Source organism: Lissotriton helveticus, chromosome 3_1, assembly GCF_964261635.1.
Source record: "Lissotriton helveticus chromosome 3_1, aLisHel1.1, whole genome shotgun sequence".
Classification (NCBI taxonomy): Eukaryota; Metazoa; Chordata; class Amphibia; order Caudata; family Salamandridae; genus Lissotriton; species Lissotriton helveticus.
In genome coordinates, this window is record NC_136061.1 from 1,692,842,303 (window position 1) to 1,692,859,595 (window position 17,293).

Consider the following 17,293-nt stretch of genomic DNA (forward strand, 5'->3'; position numbering starts at 1 on the left):
CTGTGTTTTACATCATAGGGAAAAGTTGTTAAAATTCCCCGTGAGTTGCTTGTTGGAGTCCACCTGGCAACCACTTGGTAATTATTGCACTAAATATACACACTTCAAAAAAAGTGTAGTAATGCCGACACCGAATACCAACTCGTGTGTGTGTTTTATGTCTTTGGAACTATCTTTCTTGTATCTTATTTGTCAACCCTACAGATCTTTTAAGCTTTAGTGAGGTAGAGATATGTCCCCAAGCCCTGATGACATTGACATAAAATGTGCGAGGTAATGAAACATGTCAGCCATTCAATTAAGATGGTCTAAACATGCCGTTCTTTTTATTGAGTGTGGGTACTGTGGGAAAGTGCCATCTTTCTTGAATTGGTTCCCCCACTTTGTGCTGAACTACTGAAGTGCTTTGACTAAGTGTGCCCTGGCCTCCTGCCAACCAGGAGGCCAGGGCCTGTGTTCCTTCCCTAAAAAACTGTGTTGAAACTAAAACCCAATTGGCATCTCCGGCCACCTGTCAGCCCCTAGTAAATGGTACCCTAGGTACCCAGGGTGTGGTGACCAGAGAAGACCCCTAAGGGCTGCAGCACTTATTGTGCCACCCTTAGGTGCCCTTTACCCTGACACCCACACACTGCCTTTGCAGGCTGAGTGTCTAAGTACAGAACAAAACAAAGAGTCGACATGGCACACATCCCTGTGTGCCATGCCCACAAAACCCACTGCCCTGGCATAGATCAGTCACCCCTCTAGCTGGGTGCCCTATGCCAGTGGTGTGGGCACAGGTGCATAAGCCCTGTGCCCCTACAGTACCCAGTGCCATTCCTGGGCACTGTAAGTGCAGTGATGCCATTTAGAGTATATGGTGCTGTAAGGTGGTCATTACGAACTCCACAGCACCATAATGGCTACACTGAAGACTGACAAGTTTGATATCAAACTTCTCAGCACATTAAACCTACACTGATGCCAGTGTGGGATTTAATGTAAAATGCACTACAGAGGGCATCTTGGAGATGCCCCCTGAAATCTAACCTACAATCCATGTCTTGTCTGAGAGGCTGTATAGGCTGCTACACAGCAGACATGTTGCTGGACCCCTGGGTGGAGAGCCCTCGCTCTCCTGGGCCTGCAACAATGCACATACTGGGACGAGTTGCCAAGCCTCCTCCCCCAAGATGGGCAGGGGAAGCTTCAAAGGCATTCCTCCCTTGTGAGCTTCTCCAGACCATTTGCTGTACTCAGCAACTGGCCCCAAAAGGTTCTGACCCCCACTCTGGTGGAAAGACTGGCAGGAAACCCTACCTCAGAAGGGGGGGGTGCCAACCTGTGCCAACTCCACCCCTCAGGTGGGAGAGGCGAGGTGAAGCACGACCCCAGGCCCCGGCCATCTTGAAGAGGAGGAGCCCTGCCCAATCACAGCTAGGCTCCTGCCCCCCTCCCACAGGAGAGGAGCATACTAGGGGGTGTACCCACTCCAGGACAGGGACCCATTGGTCCCTGCCCTTGCCCTACCTGTAATGCCCTAAATGTAGTATTTAGGGGCACCCTGAACCTTCCTACCTCAGATCCCAATTTGCAAGCACAAGAAAACCAAGAAACACGATGACCTGCCGTAAAGCTGCTAACAAAAGGACGACGCCCACTGACTTGACCCCAGAACACTACAGGCCTGTTGATCCTTGAACCTGCTCTTGCGAAACTCTGGCGTCTCCAGCGGACAGCAACCTCGACAACCCCGGAGGACCTGCCTGGCTTGAACCTTCCAAAAGACTGGGACTCCCATGAGCAGGGGTTCTGCTCCAACAGCAATGCCCTGGTGCCAGCTAGGAACCGCAAATTCAGCCCACTCTGCACCCATCAAGCCCGGCCTGTGCCTGAGTGATCCAAGTCCCCAAGGACGGCCCCCCGGTGACTGGGACCCAAAGTCCAGTGCCCAAACACCCTCCACGATGACCCAGACGACTCCTGCAGTCTCAGAACCAGGGACCCCTCCAACCGCGACCAGCCGAGGGTAAGATTTCCCGACACCGAAAGACACCCCTGCACCCGGCGCCCGACGGCCCCCTGTGCCCTCCTTTGGGGTACCTACCTCTTCTCCAAGATCCCAAATCACCTCTTGAAGTGGTGGTCGCACCTGAAGAATCTCCGTCCCCGAGCCTGCAGCCTTTGTTCATTTTCCCATCGGATAATATTGAACGTCCGACGGCTCAAAAGCACCCTGCACCCAGCCGCCGGGGTGCCGCTGGAAGTGCAACTACTACCCTACTCTACTTCCCCACTTGCCAGGAGTAAGCAACCAGGAGCTCAGCTCCCACAGCCGCGTGACCTGCCTGCTTGCAGCCACCAACCAAAGGCCCCCTACACTCCATTGGATTGCATTGGGCCCACTCTCTCTGCACCCGGCAGCCCCCGTGCCACTGAGGCTGTAACAACTGTACCTTTCCGACCCTGGGAGACTCCTGAATCTATGCCCAGAACCTTAACTTCACCAGTTGAGTACTCACCTGAAAGTCGATAACTCACTTTCCTTCCATAGGCTAACATTGACTGGTTTTCACTGAAATTTCTTCTAAGTGTGGAGTTTTGAAACTTTAAAATATTTATCTAAAATCAGCCGAATAACGAATTCCGAAATACTCACCTGTGATCAGGAGAGAAGCCAGTACTGCACCTTTTAGCCCAGTACTGAACCGCAAAAGTAATCCTAACTGTACTTATCAGTAACTTGAATTTTCTTCCATAGGAAACCATTGACTGTTTTTCTCTGAAGTTTCTTCCAAGTGTCGATTTTTGCAAACTAGAAATATTCCTTAAAAATCGTACCCAATACTAAAATGTATTTACTTACCTGTCTCAGGTAGAGGTCCTAGTGCTGAACCTAGGAGTCCAGTATTGGATTACAAAAGTAACGAGGACCTACTTTACCTGTGACTTGAATTTCCTTCCGTAGGTTAACATTGCTAGTTTTTCACTGAAAAGTTTCTAAGTGTCAACTTTGAAAATACATTCATATTCTTTAAAAATCACAACTGTAACCAATACGCTTTTACTTAACTGCTTACAGCTTAGGTCCCGGAACTGAATTCACGATCCAGTCTTGTGATTAGAAAAGTAATCCTTAAAGTAACTGCATTTATGTAGAAAAACCCATTGAGCTCAATGTTAAATTGTGTTGCCTATTGCAACCACTGTAGCTATTGTACTTACAAAGTCTATTGCCTTTCTGCAAAGTAATTACCTAAAGTCTCTCATATTGAGAAAAGTATATTTTGATACCTGTTGGTTCTAAAATAAAACCATTATATCTTTTGATATAAAAACAATTGGCCTAGAGTTCAGTTCTTGAGTGTGTGAAACCTTTTGCTGACTGAGTGTGTACAGCAAATGCTTTACACTGTCCTCTGATACTGCCCTACTGCTCGACCAAGCTACCACTTTAGAGAGTAAGGTCATATCTCACTTTAACCTCTGTTATACCTCTAGAGACTGGGGACTCTATACACGCTGTACCTTACTTTGGTCCAGTATATATAGAGCAACTTTCTTACAGGCACTGTGGGAATTAAAGTATGTATGAAAAAAGTGGTCCACAACTCATTTTAGCCTAGAAAAATCTTCTCTTTCGCACTTTACGGGGCCTGATGGCTGATGGATGATATGATCATCTACACTTTTTTCTTCACCTTTTCTCACACAATTTCAAGACTTGAGCAAAAACTCTCTCTTTCCCCTTTTCTTTTATTGTCATGAAAGTTACCGATGATGACAACGTGAGCAAACTGGTGAGTACTAACCAGTAGCTCTATGGATGGTGCTTACGTGAGGTACTTTCTGACTTCCCTCGCCTTTTTTCTTTAACTGATGTGACCTTGTGTGTGGTTGGTTGACAAACTTAAAACTTTTAGAAAAGAACACTTTGGGGTTGGTATGATTGATAAACAAGCGTAGCCTAACCTAGGAGTATACATATATCCCCCCTGTGTTGATGCAACATCAAAACGTTGCAGTTTTCTACGTAACCAGGTCATTGGTGTACGGGCTTTGTGAGTGGAGTGCGACCAGGCTTCCCTATGTTGCTCCAGTTTTTTTGATGATAATTATTGCCCCCGCCAGGCTTCAAAAAACAGCCCCAGATACGGCCTCTTTGTGACAGGAATCTGTATGCCTGTGGGGACTGAAGCAGGTTGTTATTCCAAATCAATAGAATAACCAAAAAGAATCCACCTCAGATACCTTAAATCAATGTATCCTTCCCAGAAAAAAAGACCTCACAACTTGTGATAAAGGTGTGTGCCCTAATGATGTAGAGAGAGACACAGTATGTTTTTAAAATAACCCTCACCCACCAAAAGAACCCTTGGTGGCATGCTTCATCATCTGGTTCTTCCAGCTCGCTGAGAGACGGGGCGTGCTACAACCTACGGAGAAGCGGGAGCACTTAAGAGTGAGATCACTATGTGTCGTGCTAATGTGAGAGTGGAAGGGTCAGGAACGTGAGAAACTGGTGCAATTTAAAAGATACAATTTAAAAGATACCTTGCTATGGGGAGAAATTACTATTTAATACCTTCCTTAGCTGGTAGCGTTAAAAGAGGGGAGTGGAGGGAATAAGCTTCTATGGGCTACCACCTCATTAGTCAACATGTTTCAAAGCCATCCCCTTGGCTCTTCATCAATACCAAGTTAACATCCCTTAAGTCATACGTAATTATAACATTGGTTATTTTATGACGTTTTGAGGAGGACGAGTTTGCCTTAGTTCATTTCTCTATCCCTTCATCCTTCCTCTTTGTGTTTTTGTTATTCCAAATCACCCTAATCGCGTAAGTTGTGTAAAATGTGGGAACTAGTCAGACAGGGTCTCTTGGAAATGAGACCTGGAGGTGAACTTGAAATAAGCTACTTAAACCACTTCTGGTGGATTCTTTTTTTCTCTCTTTTTTATGTTATGGGTGCATAAAAGACTGGTACTTGTTGACTGCCTATGCTGTTATGACGTATTCTGATAATGGTTATTGCTTTTCTTCTTCTCTCCGTCTGTTTTGATTGCTACATATAGTTTGACATTATGGTCTGTATCGCCTCACTAAAAAAAAACAATGTTTTATATACTTAACTTTATATAAATGTTTATTTTAAACTAAAATATATATGACAAAAATGTATAAATATACAATAAAATTTGATATCCTAAATAAAATTATAAAAATATGTGACGTGTTTATTCTTTAAAAAATATAATGAATGCTATTATTGGTTACAAACAAACAACTAACTAATTTTCTATTATATTTCTAATTACAAACAATGCTAATACAATTAGGCAAACTACTTATACTACATACAAATAAAATTAAAATTAAAGCTTTCAGACTAAAATTATAAAATTAAATAAACACACATAAATCATTTTCTAGAAAGTGTTAGACATTAATGGGATGGCATTTACTAAACCGACTTCAATATACCCATATTGGTGAAAGGTGTTAGACACTAAATGGGTGACATTTACTATTCCCACTCCAATGTAAACTAATTTGTGGACGGCATTATACGCATTTACTATCCCTACTCCAATCTAAACCAATTTAGGGGAGGTGTTTAAATACTGAAGAGTTTACTATCTGACCTATGCACTTCTTACCATCCTATTCCCTAGGTCAACAACCCACCTCCCCCCTACTCCAACATCCCTGTCATTCTAGGTACTAACAGAATTCCCTCTTCTCCCGGCTCCCCTAGACCCCCTCCACAACTCACCACCATCCACTCCTGCCCTCCCACCAAAACATCCCCAAACCACTCACTTGCATGCCTGTTAACTGTCGTTCTGCCGTTCGACACGCCACTGAAATCTCCAAATCTATCCTTAGTGAATCAATTGACATTGCATTCCTCACAGAAACCTGGCTCAATGACCATTCAATGAGCATGTTTGATCTACTTTCTGGCTCCGGATACTCTATCCTCAGAAAAGACAGACCTGATAGAACAGGTGGGGGGGGGGGGCTGGCCATAATCTTCAAATGTGAACTTAAGCTCTCCTATGTGAACCACTCTAGCCACTCCACCTTTGAATACCTTGAAGATGAACTTAAAGTAGAAGATACTCACCCTATTCGCTTACATACTATCTATTACCCTCCTGGTGCTCCTCTCCCCTTTATTGACAAACTTTCTAACTTGATGACACAAGCTTCAACATCCAACTAAAAAAATATCTTCCTTTGAGACCTTAACCTCCACTTGAATGACTCCGATGATCCCACTCCACCCTCTTCACCAACCTTCTCGAGATCAATGACCTCAAACAAATATGTCAGTCCCCCACCACACCAAAGGAGCCATCCTGGATGCCATCATAACCAACAATGACTTGGCCTTCCTGACCAACATCACCCCCATTGACCGGTCCGACCACCACCTCATATTGTTCACCATTGCTATCAAGCCCCCTCCCCTCCCCACCAAACAAACTAAAACCATGAAATGGACTAGAAATCTAAAATGTATCGCTTCTAATGAGCTTGAGTCAAAACTCCAAGTGCAACTGCTCCACATTCCTCCCTCACAAAACGCAAATGAGCTTACTGAGCACATTAATCAAGCTGTCACGGATGTCCTAGACCAATTGACTCTCCTAAACTTAAAACTCTAAGAAACGTTCCTTCAAAACCATGGTTTAACATAGAACTGAACAACGAAAGATGCTCATTAAGACTGATGGAAAGAACCTGGAGACAGCAGCACTCCCACTCTAACCTGACACTCCTCAGATCAGCTATATCCACATATAAAAACCACATTTTTATTGAAAAGGCATCCTTCTTCCGCACACAACTCGATCGGGCCAAAAACAGACCTAGAGAACTCTTCAACATTATACGTCACCAAACCTCCTCAGCTCCGCCTAACCAGACGGCCCCAACCGCTAGATGTGATGAAATTGCCCTCTTCTTCTCTGAAAAAATCACCAAAATAGATCAATCCTTACGCGCTACGCTGATCCCAACCAACCCCCTACTTACTCCTGACATCTCCTCTAAATCACACCCCACACTCCTGACCCCCTGAAACCCCCTCTCACTCTCCCGCTTCCTCACTTCACCCTAACCCCTCCTCTCACATTTCTTCTCCTATTACCACCCTAAACCACCCCTCACACCTTTCCACCACTACTCCTCTCGTACACATGCACCAAAAATCACGACCAAAAAACAATGCCTCCTTGCTAAATTTCCTCCCTGTGACTGAGCCTGTAGTCCACAGCATCATTGCTAAACTAAAGCCATCCTCCCATACCAATGACCCCCTCCCTTCTAACCTTGCCCAAGACCTAAAGCACATCATTGTCCCATCCTGGACTACAATCATCAACACTTCCCTAGCTACTGGAAATGTCCCTAGATACCTTCAACTGGGTCAAATCTCTCCCATTATCAAAAACACTAATGCTGATCCTAATGACTTAAACAATCTCCGCCCCATCACTAACCTCCCCCTTCTTTCTAAATGCCTCGAAAAATGTGTCTTGCTCTAATTAGACAAACACATCGAAAAATTCAATCTTCTGGACCTCTTACAATCAGGCTTCAAAAAAGGCTGCAGCACTGAAACTGCAATGCTTAACATTGTTGACGATATCCACCCTTGATAATGGCGAGACCTCCTGCCTACTTATCCGCCTTGATATCTCTGCTGCTTTTGACACTGTTAACCACTTTGCCCTACTTAATGTTCTTAAAGATCATTTCGGCCTCAATGGTACTACCTAGAAATGGTTCTTCTCCTATCTTCAGCATCAAACCCAGCAAATTAAAATACAAGACTGTCTATCTAACCCCACTCCGGTCTCCCTAGGAGTCCCCCAGGGTTCTATTCTCTCTCCCTCTCTCTGTAATCTCTTTATGGAACCCCTCACCCTCATTCTTAAACAAGCTGGTATCAACTGCCACCTTTATGCCGACAACACCCAACTCTACTGTAAGATCAAAACCCACGCTGACACCATTCACCTTAATAACACCCTCACTAAAATCCAATCCTGGTTCCACCTTAATCATCTCAAACTAAACCCCCAAAACACCAGTCTCAACCTCAATGTCCACATCAACGATACGGCTAAAGGAGCCCTCCTCACTCTCCGTCATCTCAAGAAAATCAAACCTTTTCTCTTAACTGAAGACTTTAAATTAGTAGTTCAATCCTTAGTCCTTTCACAAATTGATTATGGCAATCCCATCCTCACCGGAATCCTGAAGGTCCACCTAGCTCCACTCAAATCTGTACTTAATCTTGCTGCCAGGCTCATCACCGACTGTAAACGGTTCAAACACATTTCCCCAGCCCTCAAAACTCTCCAATGGCTCCCCATCAAAGGTAGATCTGCCAAACAAAAAGCATGCATCACACACAAAGTCCTCCACCAAAATGCTCCCTCATACCTTGCTAATAAACTCTGCAAAGCGTGCAGCACAGAACCTCTGAGAAGCACTAACGCTCTCCTCCTCATCCCACCCCTGCTAAAAAAGTAGGCCACACAATCCAGCTCCTTCTCCAGAAATGCCCCCTACATCTGGAACGTCCTTCCCAAAGACTTACGATGTAACCCTGCCTACTCCAGCTTTAAAAAAGACCTCAAAATGCACCTCCTCAACAAATATTGGGTATCTTTACCTGCACCTTAAACTCGAGGTACTTAACTCTTTACTCTGTCTAGCTATTTACATGAGTTGTATAATCTCAAGCTGCTCTTTCTTCTGTTTTTTTTACCTGCTGTTATTCCATGATGTTGTTATTTTGTGTTACTGTTACTTGCTCGGTCATATAAGTTCTCCGAAATTTTGTTATTCATGATGCTGTAATTTGTTTCTGACCATAACTAGCTCTTTCATGTAAAGCACTCCTGATACCTCCGGGTCCAGCCAGAGCTGTATAAAACCTCTAAAATAAATAAATAAATAAATCAAAATACTATTCTCACTCTAATCTAAAGCAATTTGAGGAATGTGTTGGACACTAAATGGGCGACATTATCTCTTCCCAATGAAATCCATCCAATTTTAGAAGGGTGTTGGACACTAAAGTGTTGAAATGTACAATATCCACTTCAATGTAAAATATTTTAAAAAAGGTAATACAAATTAACCATTTTAAACACACAATTAATAATCCATACTTGCACACTACTGTTCACTATAAAATTAAATACAACTTTATTTAAAAACCCAGTAGCCAAAACTATAAACCTATATATACTGATTTAAATATTACAATATATAACTAGTATTTTTATTATAAATAATAAATAGCTTATTTTTTACAGTATCTGTTACCATTCCTAAATGTATAACCATAAATGAAAAATGTAAATCATAATCCAAAATTAACTATTATAAAATGTCTTTAAATATATTTGATATTAGAAAACATTAAAATTTTGTATAAATAGTTTTTGTTTTAAGACAAAAAATGAAATTATTTCTACAAGTTGAAATACTATTTTACAATGAATTATAAATGTTTAAAATTGTATATAAATATCTCTAAATATTTTACTTTATTAAAGAATCTGTTATATATTTTTAAATTTTAAAATATGTTTTTATTGAATTTTTTTGAATTCACATTTATCGAAAAATAATAATGTAACCAAGTAAATTTTAAAATTCTAAACCATTAATTTACATATCATAACAATTATTAACACAAATGTTAATTTTAAATATGCTCTTTTTTAAACTATCCCCACCCTTATGCTGTTAGTAAGAAAAAATAAATATTTCACCAATTTCATAACTAATAAATTCTCCTACTGAAAACACAAATACAAAATATTAAACATATACAATCAAAGACACTATAATAAATTACCTACTAATTAACACATACATGCTATCACTTACAACGATATTTAATACATCAACAATAATAAAAACAACACAAAAAACTATTATTTTTCCTTTGATATTCCTGGCAAAAATATTTTTGATATCCCAATATTTGTGTATCACAATTTTTTTTCCAGATATTTTGTCCAAACACCCATTATAGAGATTGCCAGCTGGACTTGGTCTTAGGCCTGTGCCTTACCCATTGCAAGGGGGAAGCACAACTTTTTGTCACGTTTGGCTGTGTGCTTTATGGGTTGACCACAATGAAAAAAGTGTTACAAGTACATAAAGTGTAACATGTGAATATGGTTCTATATTCCTATCTCTGGGTTGTGATGATACATACAAATCCCTCAGCCTTCTGACTTGTGGTTGTGATGTCCTCACTGAATATAAATATTGGATCACATTGCTCAGTTACCCATTTTGTAGCTTCTCTCTCTCTCTTTAGCTTTGTAAATTGCACCAGATTCCCTCCATGGCAATATAGTCCCTTAATGCATAGCTACCTGATATGTATACAAATTACTGTTTGTCTTTCATGGCTGTGTTGAAAACCATGAATGATGCATGCTGGAGAACACCTGCTTGGCTCCTCTAAGTTCAATCATAAATTCTGAAGCCTAACTCATGAAGGAGTACTCGCTGAGAGCTAAAAATATTTTCCAATTAAATACCTATGTCTTCATATTATTTCTTTCCAACCAGTTATTGTCTGAATATATTGACGTTGGAACAACCTGTTCAATCTTGGTATCTCAGGAGATTGAACACCACAATCTCAAACAAGAAGTAGATCAATAAATGGCTGGAACATTAAATAGGGTTGGTAGGAAGTCTTTAAATCTTGGAAGAACATCTTTAAAGGTTGGTTGAATAACTTTAAGAACTACCTGGACCACAAAACCATTAAGGCCTGATTATGAGTTGGGCAGTAGTCTCTAGCCTGCAGTATTATGATGTGGTGAATGTTTATTTCATATTTGGCAATGCATGTGTGTTTTATTTGACTGCACATTTTTTGAATGTACACATATGCATGACATATGTGACAAAATACCTACTACCCTTAGGTGAAGTCTGGACCATATATGCTGAGTCCAGTCAATGGGTTAATGGTACAAAATAGAATTACCTGGATTTTTACGCCGAAAGGGTTTTTTCTGCGGGGTCAAGATGCTGCTTTGATGGGGTAACCTGGAGGAAGGTATCCACATTGGAGACTCAAGGGAAGGAATGGAAATGGGTGAGTATGAACCCCAAAAACGTCATTTCTGACGACTCGAAGCAGATGGTCCTGCCGCCATGGTTGGCTCATCAGGAAGCCAACTTGTGATTTGGGCTGCGGTGAAACTTCTCCATACCATGCTATGATAGCTGCTTTCCCCTGACCAATGGTGCAGCGAATGGGAAATGGCTGTTGGTGGTGCTCCAAAAGCCTTTCGAACAGCAATTCAACAACATTGCAATATGGCGGGCGGACCACCTAGTCGGCAGCTGTAATTCCAACATGGACACAATGGTGGTGGTGGGACTGCCAAACTCGTAATCAGGCCCTAAATGAGAGAAAGGGACTTCTGTGTTCATGAACCCTAAACAAAAAATGTGATACTAGGATTAGCAGTGAAAAATGTATTTTGTTCTATTCCTAACATCCCTGTGTTCCTTTTGCTACCCAAATACTGAATGATATTATCTCTAGCCTCATTTTCATCTCATTCCAAACATAGGGACTTATTAGGATTGGGATCGGACCGTTACTGACGGTCCGTCAGTGGCGGTCTGACCAACATCCAGCAGAGTGGTCCGACCACTGCATTGTGGTCAGAAGAACTGGCCGACGCTTCTGAGGGGCTCAAAGAACCTGTTGTGGCATTGGTCAGATCGTAATCCCTACATTTAGATGCTGTGCCTGCGCAGGCACCGCCGTAAAGATTGCAATGTCTTTCCATGGTCGTCCAACTGCCACGGAAAGGCTATCAGAAAGGGTCCCCGTCTTTGTGGGTGTCTGCTATGGGTCTCGGGAGCACCTATGGTGCCCAGCCAAACATCCATACCCCATGTGCCAGGCACTACATGGTGTCTGGCACACAGTGAAACATCCCTTTTTCCACTGTGGCATGCGCTGCAGCTCTTTTCAGGCTACAGCACAAGCTGCAATAGAAAAAGCCCTGATTCCTACACGGGGATGGATCAAAATTCAGTGGGTGGGACCGTTGACTACTTGTCGGTTGGTCCCAATACAGCAGTTCGACGCTCGTCCGACTGCCATCGTAATCAGGCCCTTAGTACTCAAAATGGGCTGACTACATGCATTATAAGAAACTACCTCTTCCAAAAATACTACAAAATACCATACACATAAACTTGATTTTTGCTTTCTGGGCCAGTTTCGTATGATAGCATCCTTCCTCTTTAAAGGGTTTGTTTTGTGTTTATTAGTGCAGAAGATAGACAATTGTCCCTCTTTTTGAAAAGTAAGACCTAATAGAACAAACCTCAAATGGAATTTGGCTACTTTAGTGGAATAAAGGATAACACTCTAAGAGATTGTGATTTCCTAAATGTGATTCTTCCCAAATCGCAATTAGGAAATCGAAATTCCTAATGTATCGAAACAAGTCTGAAACAGAAAGGTGGAAAAATCACTGATTACTATTTTAGGAAGGCAAAATCCAGGCACGCTGGTTAGGGTGTGCTATGCTTCTACTGGGGCATGTACAGAGAAATTAGCACCAGGAAATGTTCTAATAGATAAGGGGAAAGATTTTCCACAGGTAGGAAAGTGGCCAGTTCTGGTATATTTAAATGCGGATGCCACGGTATTATTATCAAGAAGAGCAAGTGGCCTTCAATATTTGATCGTCTGTTTTATTCACTTCATGAAGAATTTAGAGTTAAAAATTAATCAAACACAATCTTATTCAGGGACAGTGGGCCCGGGGCCACAAACACTTGGGTTGCCATAAGCAGCCTCACTGGAATGGAAATATCTTTTCACTATCAGATCTCAGCAAATGCTCAGATCATCTGAAGCAGTGAAGAGATTTGCTGCTAAGAAATGAGAAAAACCAGTGAGGCCCATATTGGAAATCTACAGGACAAAATGTTTCACAGTGGGAAGTTATGGGGTCAGGGGTATTGGGGTATATCAACCTGTACCCCTATCGAATATCGAAAAGGAGTTTTTACATTGGCTCATGGCATTCCCGAAATCTACCTCTAACTTTATCCACCACAAGAAGACCAGGTTGCCTTTTATCTCTCATTTTTTTAGAAGTCACTCCATCATTTTATGGTTTTCAAATTGGGCTAAAATGGAAACTGCCTTCTGAAAGCTGTGTTAAAGGTTTGCTTAAAGTTAGATAATGTTCTTGGTATCCCTTGGCTTAAATATGTGAAGCAAACATTTATGGATTTGGGAGTGCCAGAACGATTTGATTAGTCAGTTGGCATGGATGGGGCAGCGAAATGTAAAATAGTGGTTGAGCATTATAAGCACTATGAGAGAGAGCGGTCTGCCAAGGGGTTAGGCTCTCCAGTGGAAAGGGATTACTCGACCCTGGTTGTAGTGTTAAAAATTCAGTTCTACCATTACATTGTCATAAACACACATTTTGGATTTTATTTATCCAATTAAGGCTGAACCTTTTGTACTTTCTTTTTACTTTACCTGTTACTTGTTCATGGGTGAAAACATTGCCCTTTTGCCCTTGTGATAATGTAACAGCACAAAGAACTGTACACATTTTGCTACTTTGAACATTATATGGAGAGGAGTTGGCCTAACGGCTAGAGCGCTCTACCTCGGACCTGGGGATCTGGGTTCGAGTCTCAGTAACAACGCCAAAACCTCCTGTGATTCTGGGCAAATCACTTAATCTCCCCATGCCTAAAATGAATGTGTGTCCTTATGTAATGTAACTGGTGCTATGTAAAGCGCTCTGATACCCGATTCGGTTCGGGTCTAGTTCGTGCTACATAAAACTGCAAAAATATATATTTTTTTATCTCAGCTGCAATGTTTTTTATTGCCAGTATTTATTAATTTTAATATAAATTCTCACAAGAAAGCATTGCTTTAATCCAACAGCTTTTTTCTGAATATACATGTATAGCAGTTTTACATTTTATTTGAGTCTCTTTGAAGAATACAAAAAGTTATGGGAATGAACTATGATCAAGTAATTTTGGCATTACTTAGTATGGTTCTGGTACAAATATTTGACTGCTTTTATTATCATTATGTACTGTATTTATTGTTTCTTTTCTTTCATGTTATGCTCGTAGCCAAATAAAGAAGAACTGAATGACTGACTGACCTCTTCCAAATAAACTACAAAATGTCATCAAACACATAAACTTGGTTATTGTTTTCTGGGCCTGTTTCTTATGATGTCAACCTTCCTCCCCTCAGGCTTGTTTTGTGTTGACAAGTGGGATTCAGCTAATTTTAGAGGAATTAACCCCTTCGCTGCGGGGCAAATTCTGCCGCGGTGCGAGGGGGGGCAGGGTTGGGCGTGGCACTCCAGTTCTCAGGACTGCTCCAGGCCGTCGTAAATCACGGTGGGAGTGTGCTCATGATGGCCAGGAGCCATCCAAACTGCGCCCACTGATTAATTCTCTCGCACAGGCTGGGAATTAATACCGCGTGGCCGGAGCGGCAACGTTCGGACGGCTCCCGGCTGTCATGAGCACACGCCTACTGTGACTCATGACGGCCGGGAGCCGTCATGAGCACTCAACGAGTTAACGATTATATTCTAAGGGGCATATGTAGAAAATATAGGGATTGTGATTTCCTAAATGTGATTTTTTCTGAATCACAATTCCTAATGTATGAAAAGTCTGAAATAGGGAATCCTACAGGGTAGCAAATCGGCCTACCTCACGAATATTAATAAGGTAGGTTGAAGTTTGCGACCTATAAGGGTCTGCAGCCATCACAGTCATAGCGACCTGCTGGGATCAGCAGACCACCATGTCTGTGATTGCTTTTTGATAAAGCATTTTTTTGTTTTGAAAGACAGTCAGTTTTCCTTAACGGAAAACGGAATGCCTTTCAAAGCATTAAATGAAATAATCAAGTTTCATTCTATTCTTTACAAATATTTGTTTAAAAATTCTCAAAGGTGAAGTGGTCCTTATTTGTGAATGGTTCCCACCACCTTTGAGGTGTTGGTAAAAAAATGAAAATTTGAGACCGTAATTTAGTCATAAAACTTTCATACATAGCACTGCAATTCGAAATTTGGTAGCGACACCCTATACACAACCGTTCCAAATACCGAATAACTGAACACAAATTTCACTTCAGTAACGTTGCCAAATCGCAGTGAGTGTACACATGAAAAAGTATTTTTGTGAATTGGGCAGTTTCTGACTCCAAAAATGCTTGTGTATATAAGGCCCATATAGTTCTGTGCAGCTTATATAAGAAAATCAGTAGCAGGGGAGTATGATATTTGAAGATTTTTCCTCACTAAACACCATCCAAAACCCATTAATTTGACGCTATAGCTTCCACTCACTAACGATTGGTCAAAGGGAAGCCTAGCATAATAGATTTAAAATGCATCCAACCCATCCGTCAGAGCACAGTCAATTGGCTACTCTTTGGGAAACCACTGAAAGCTGATCTATTCAAAAACTTAAAAACAAAAACAAAAAAATCTGAGAGCTCGAGATTGAAGTCGAACATAGGCTGAAACTCTCTAGCTGAGCCCAGTCTTACTCACTTCACACAGGCTCAGAATGACCCAAGTCACCACATACCCAACTAACACTCCATCCACAGCACAAGAACTTTGGGATTGACCCCTTTTCTCCCAAATCGAACACACACACTCAGCAGACGTGAACAATCTCTCATAAGTGGTCAGAACATGACATGTATGGTGGTTAAATGCATTACATAATACCATAGACATTGCTTTTCAGGGAAATTCGTTTTTACACCAAGTCGTCTACTTACAGTTGTCGTCTGATTCATCTGAACCATCTGGACAGTCAGGTTCGCCATCGCACAGCCAGCTTTGGGAAACACAGGTCACGTGATCATTGCAAAGAAATCCTCCCGGGTCACATAATTGCTGGTCTGCAGAGGAAATAAAGTATATGAATGGAAAATTGAAAAAGCAAAGGGTATACACATTAAAGAAAAAGTCACGACGGGTTGACAGGAGAATATTCTATTTTCATTGAAGCCCTGGTAAATGATGCATGCAAAATTCCATCAGTTCACTAAGATTAAAATGTCATATTTTAATGTACCCATTATTATGTACTAGGGTAACCTGCTTTCTCCCACACTATTTGTGATCAATGTATAGGTGGAATATCTAATCAAAGGGAACTAACATTTCATCAGGGCAGTAAAGGGTTTGTTAGGTAATGAAGAGGCCCAAATGAAGATGCTAAGAATGTATTACCTGCATGTCACCACATAAATCTGAAACGATTGTGCCTCTTATAGCGGAAAATGTAAATAAGCCAAGAAGCATGTCTCAAATAATGGCTTTTGAATTGCGATAACACTGAGAATGTTAATGTTGTTCCAGGAACACGAAATGTTATCATCAGTACACTCTTCTTTTTATTTCATTTAATTTGAAAGCAGTAGAAGGAGTACACAACAGATTTTTTATTTAATATAACACTATATATTGGCATATGTAAAAACATATTTGAATTTAGCAATCATTTAATTATTTTACTGTGTGTGTGTATTTCACAAACAGATGCAGAGCACTTTAAAGAAAAGCATGGCTATGTTAAACACAAAAATGGGATGTGCCAAGGGTAAGGTGGGGCAGGTACGTCTAAGGTACTTTAAATAGAGGTTTAGTTGCTTTTAATTGGAAAGGTTTTAAGTAAGATCTAAGAATTGTACAAGTCGAAATCTTAGCCTTCGTTTATCGTAGTGAACTGAATGATGATATTGACTCACAATTGATACTCTTTTCCTAGCTTGAATAAAATGTGCTACAGACCACAGCTGAATTCCTTTTATTATATATTGTTCCCAACAACAAGAAGTAGTTCCCTTCCTGTCACTCATAATTGGCGTTGTCCTGGAATTACGTTCGCCTCACATACCAATGCCCTTGGTGCTTAGGGGCTTATTAAGGAGGATAATATTAGCATTTAGGCTCATAATTACAAAGTCTGGGTTTTCACGATACTTGACTTTCTTGCTGAGCTGCAGCCTATTCAAGCAGTACGCCAGGAAGCAGCCAGCAAGCATCCCTGCCTTGGTTAAGATAGGAGGTTGCACGGATTCAGCGTTCCTGCAAAGCTTTTGAAAAGCAGTGACGAGTAAACGAGTATATTATCCTTAAGACAAAATGCATCGCTTCTCTTAAACATTATAGGCAAACTATTCAACAGCCTCGCACAGC

General features: G+C 41.3%; 1 protein-coding gene across 1 annotated transcript in view; it reads right to left on the minus strand.

Moving 5' to 3' along the window:
- LRP1B (LDL receptor related protein 1B) overlaps nt 1-16,170 on the minus strand; it is a 3,812,342-nt gene extending 3,796,172 nt beyond the window's left edge. The window contains exons 1-2 of the mRNA XM_078683424.1: nt 16,167-16,170; nt 15,868-15,990 (exon numbers count right to left, since the gene is read on the minus strand). Coding sequence (XP_078539550.1) covers nt 15,868-15,990; nt 16,167-16,170 — 127 coding nt within the window. The remainder of the gene's footprint in view (nt 1-15,867; nt 15,991-16,166) is intronic.
- Between the last annotated feature and the right edge of the window lie 1,123 nt (nt 16,171-17,293).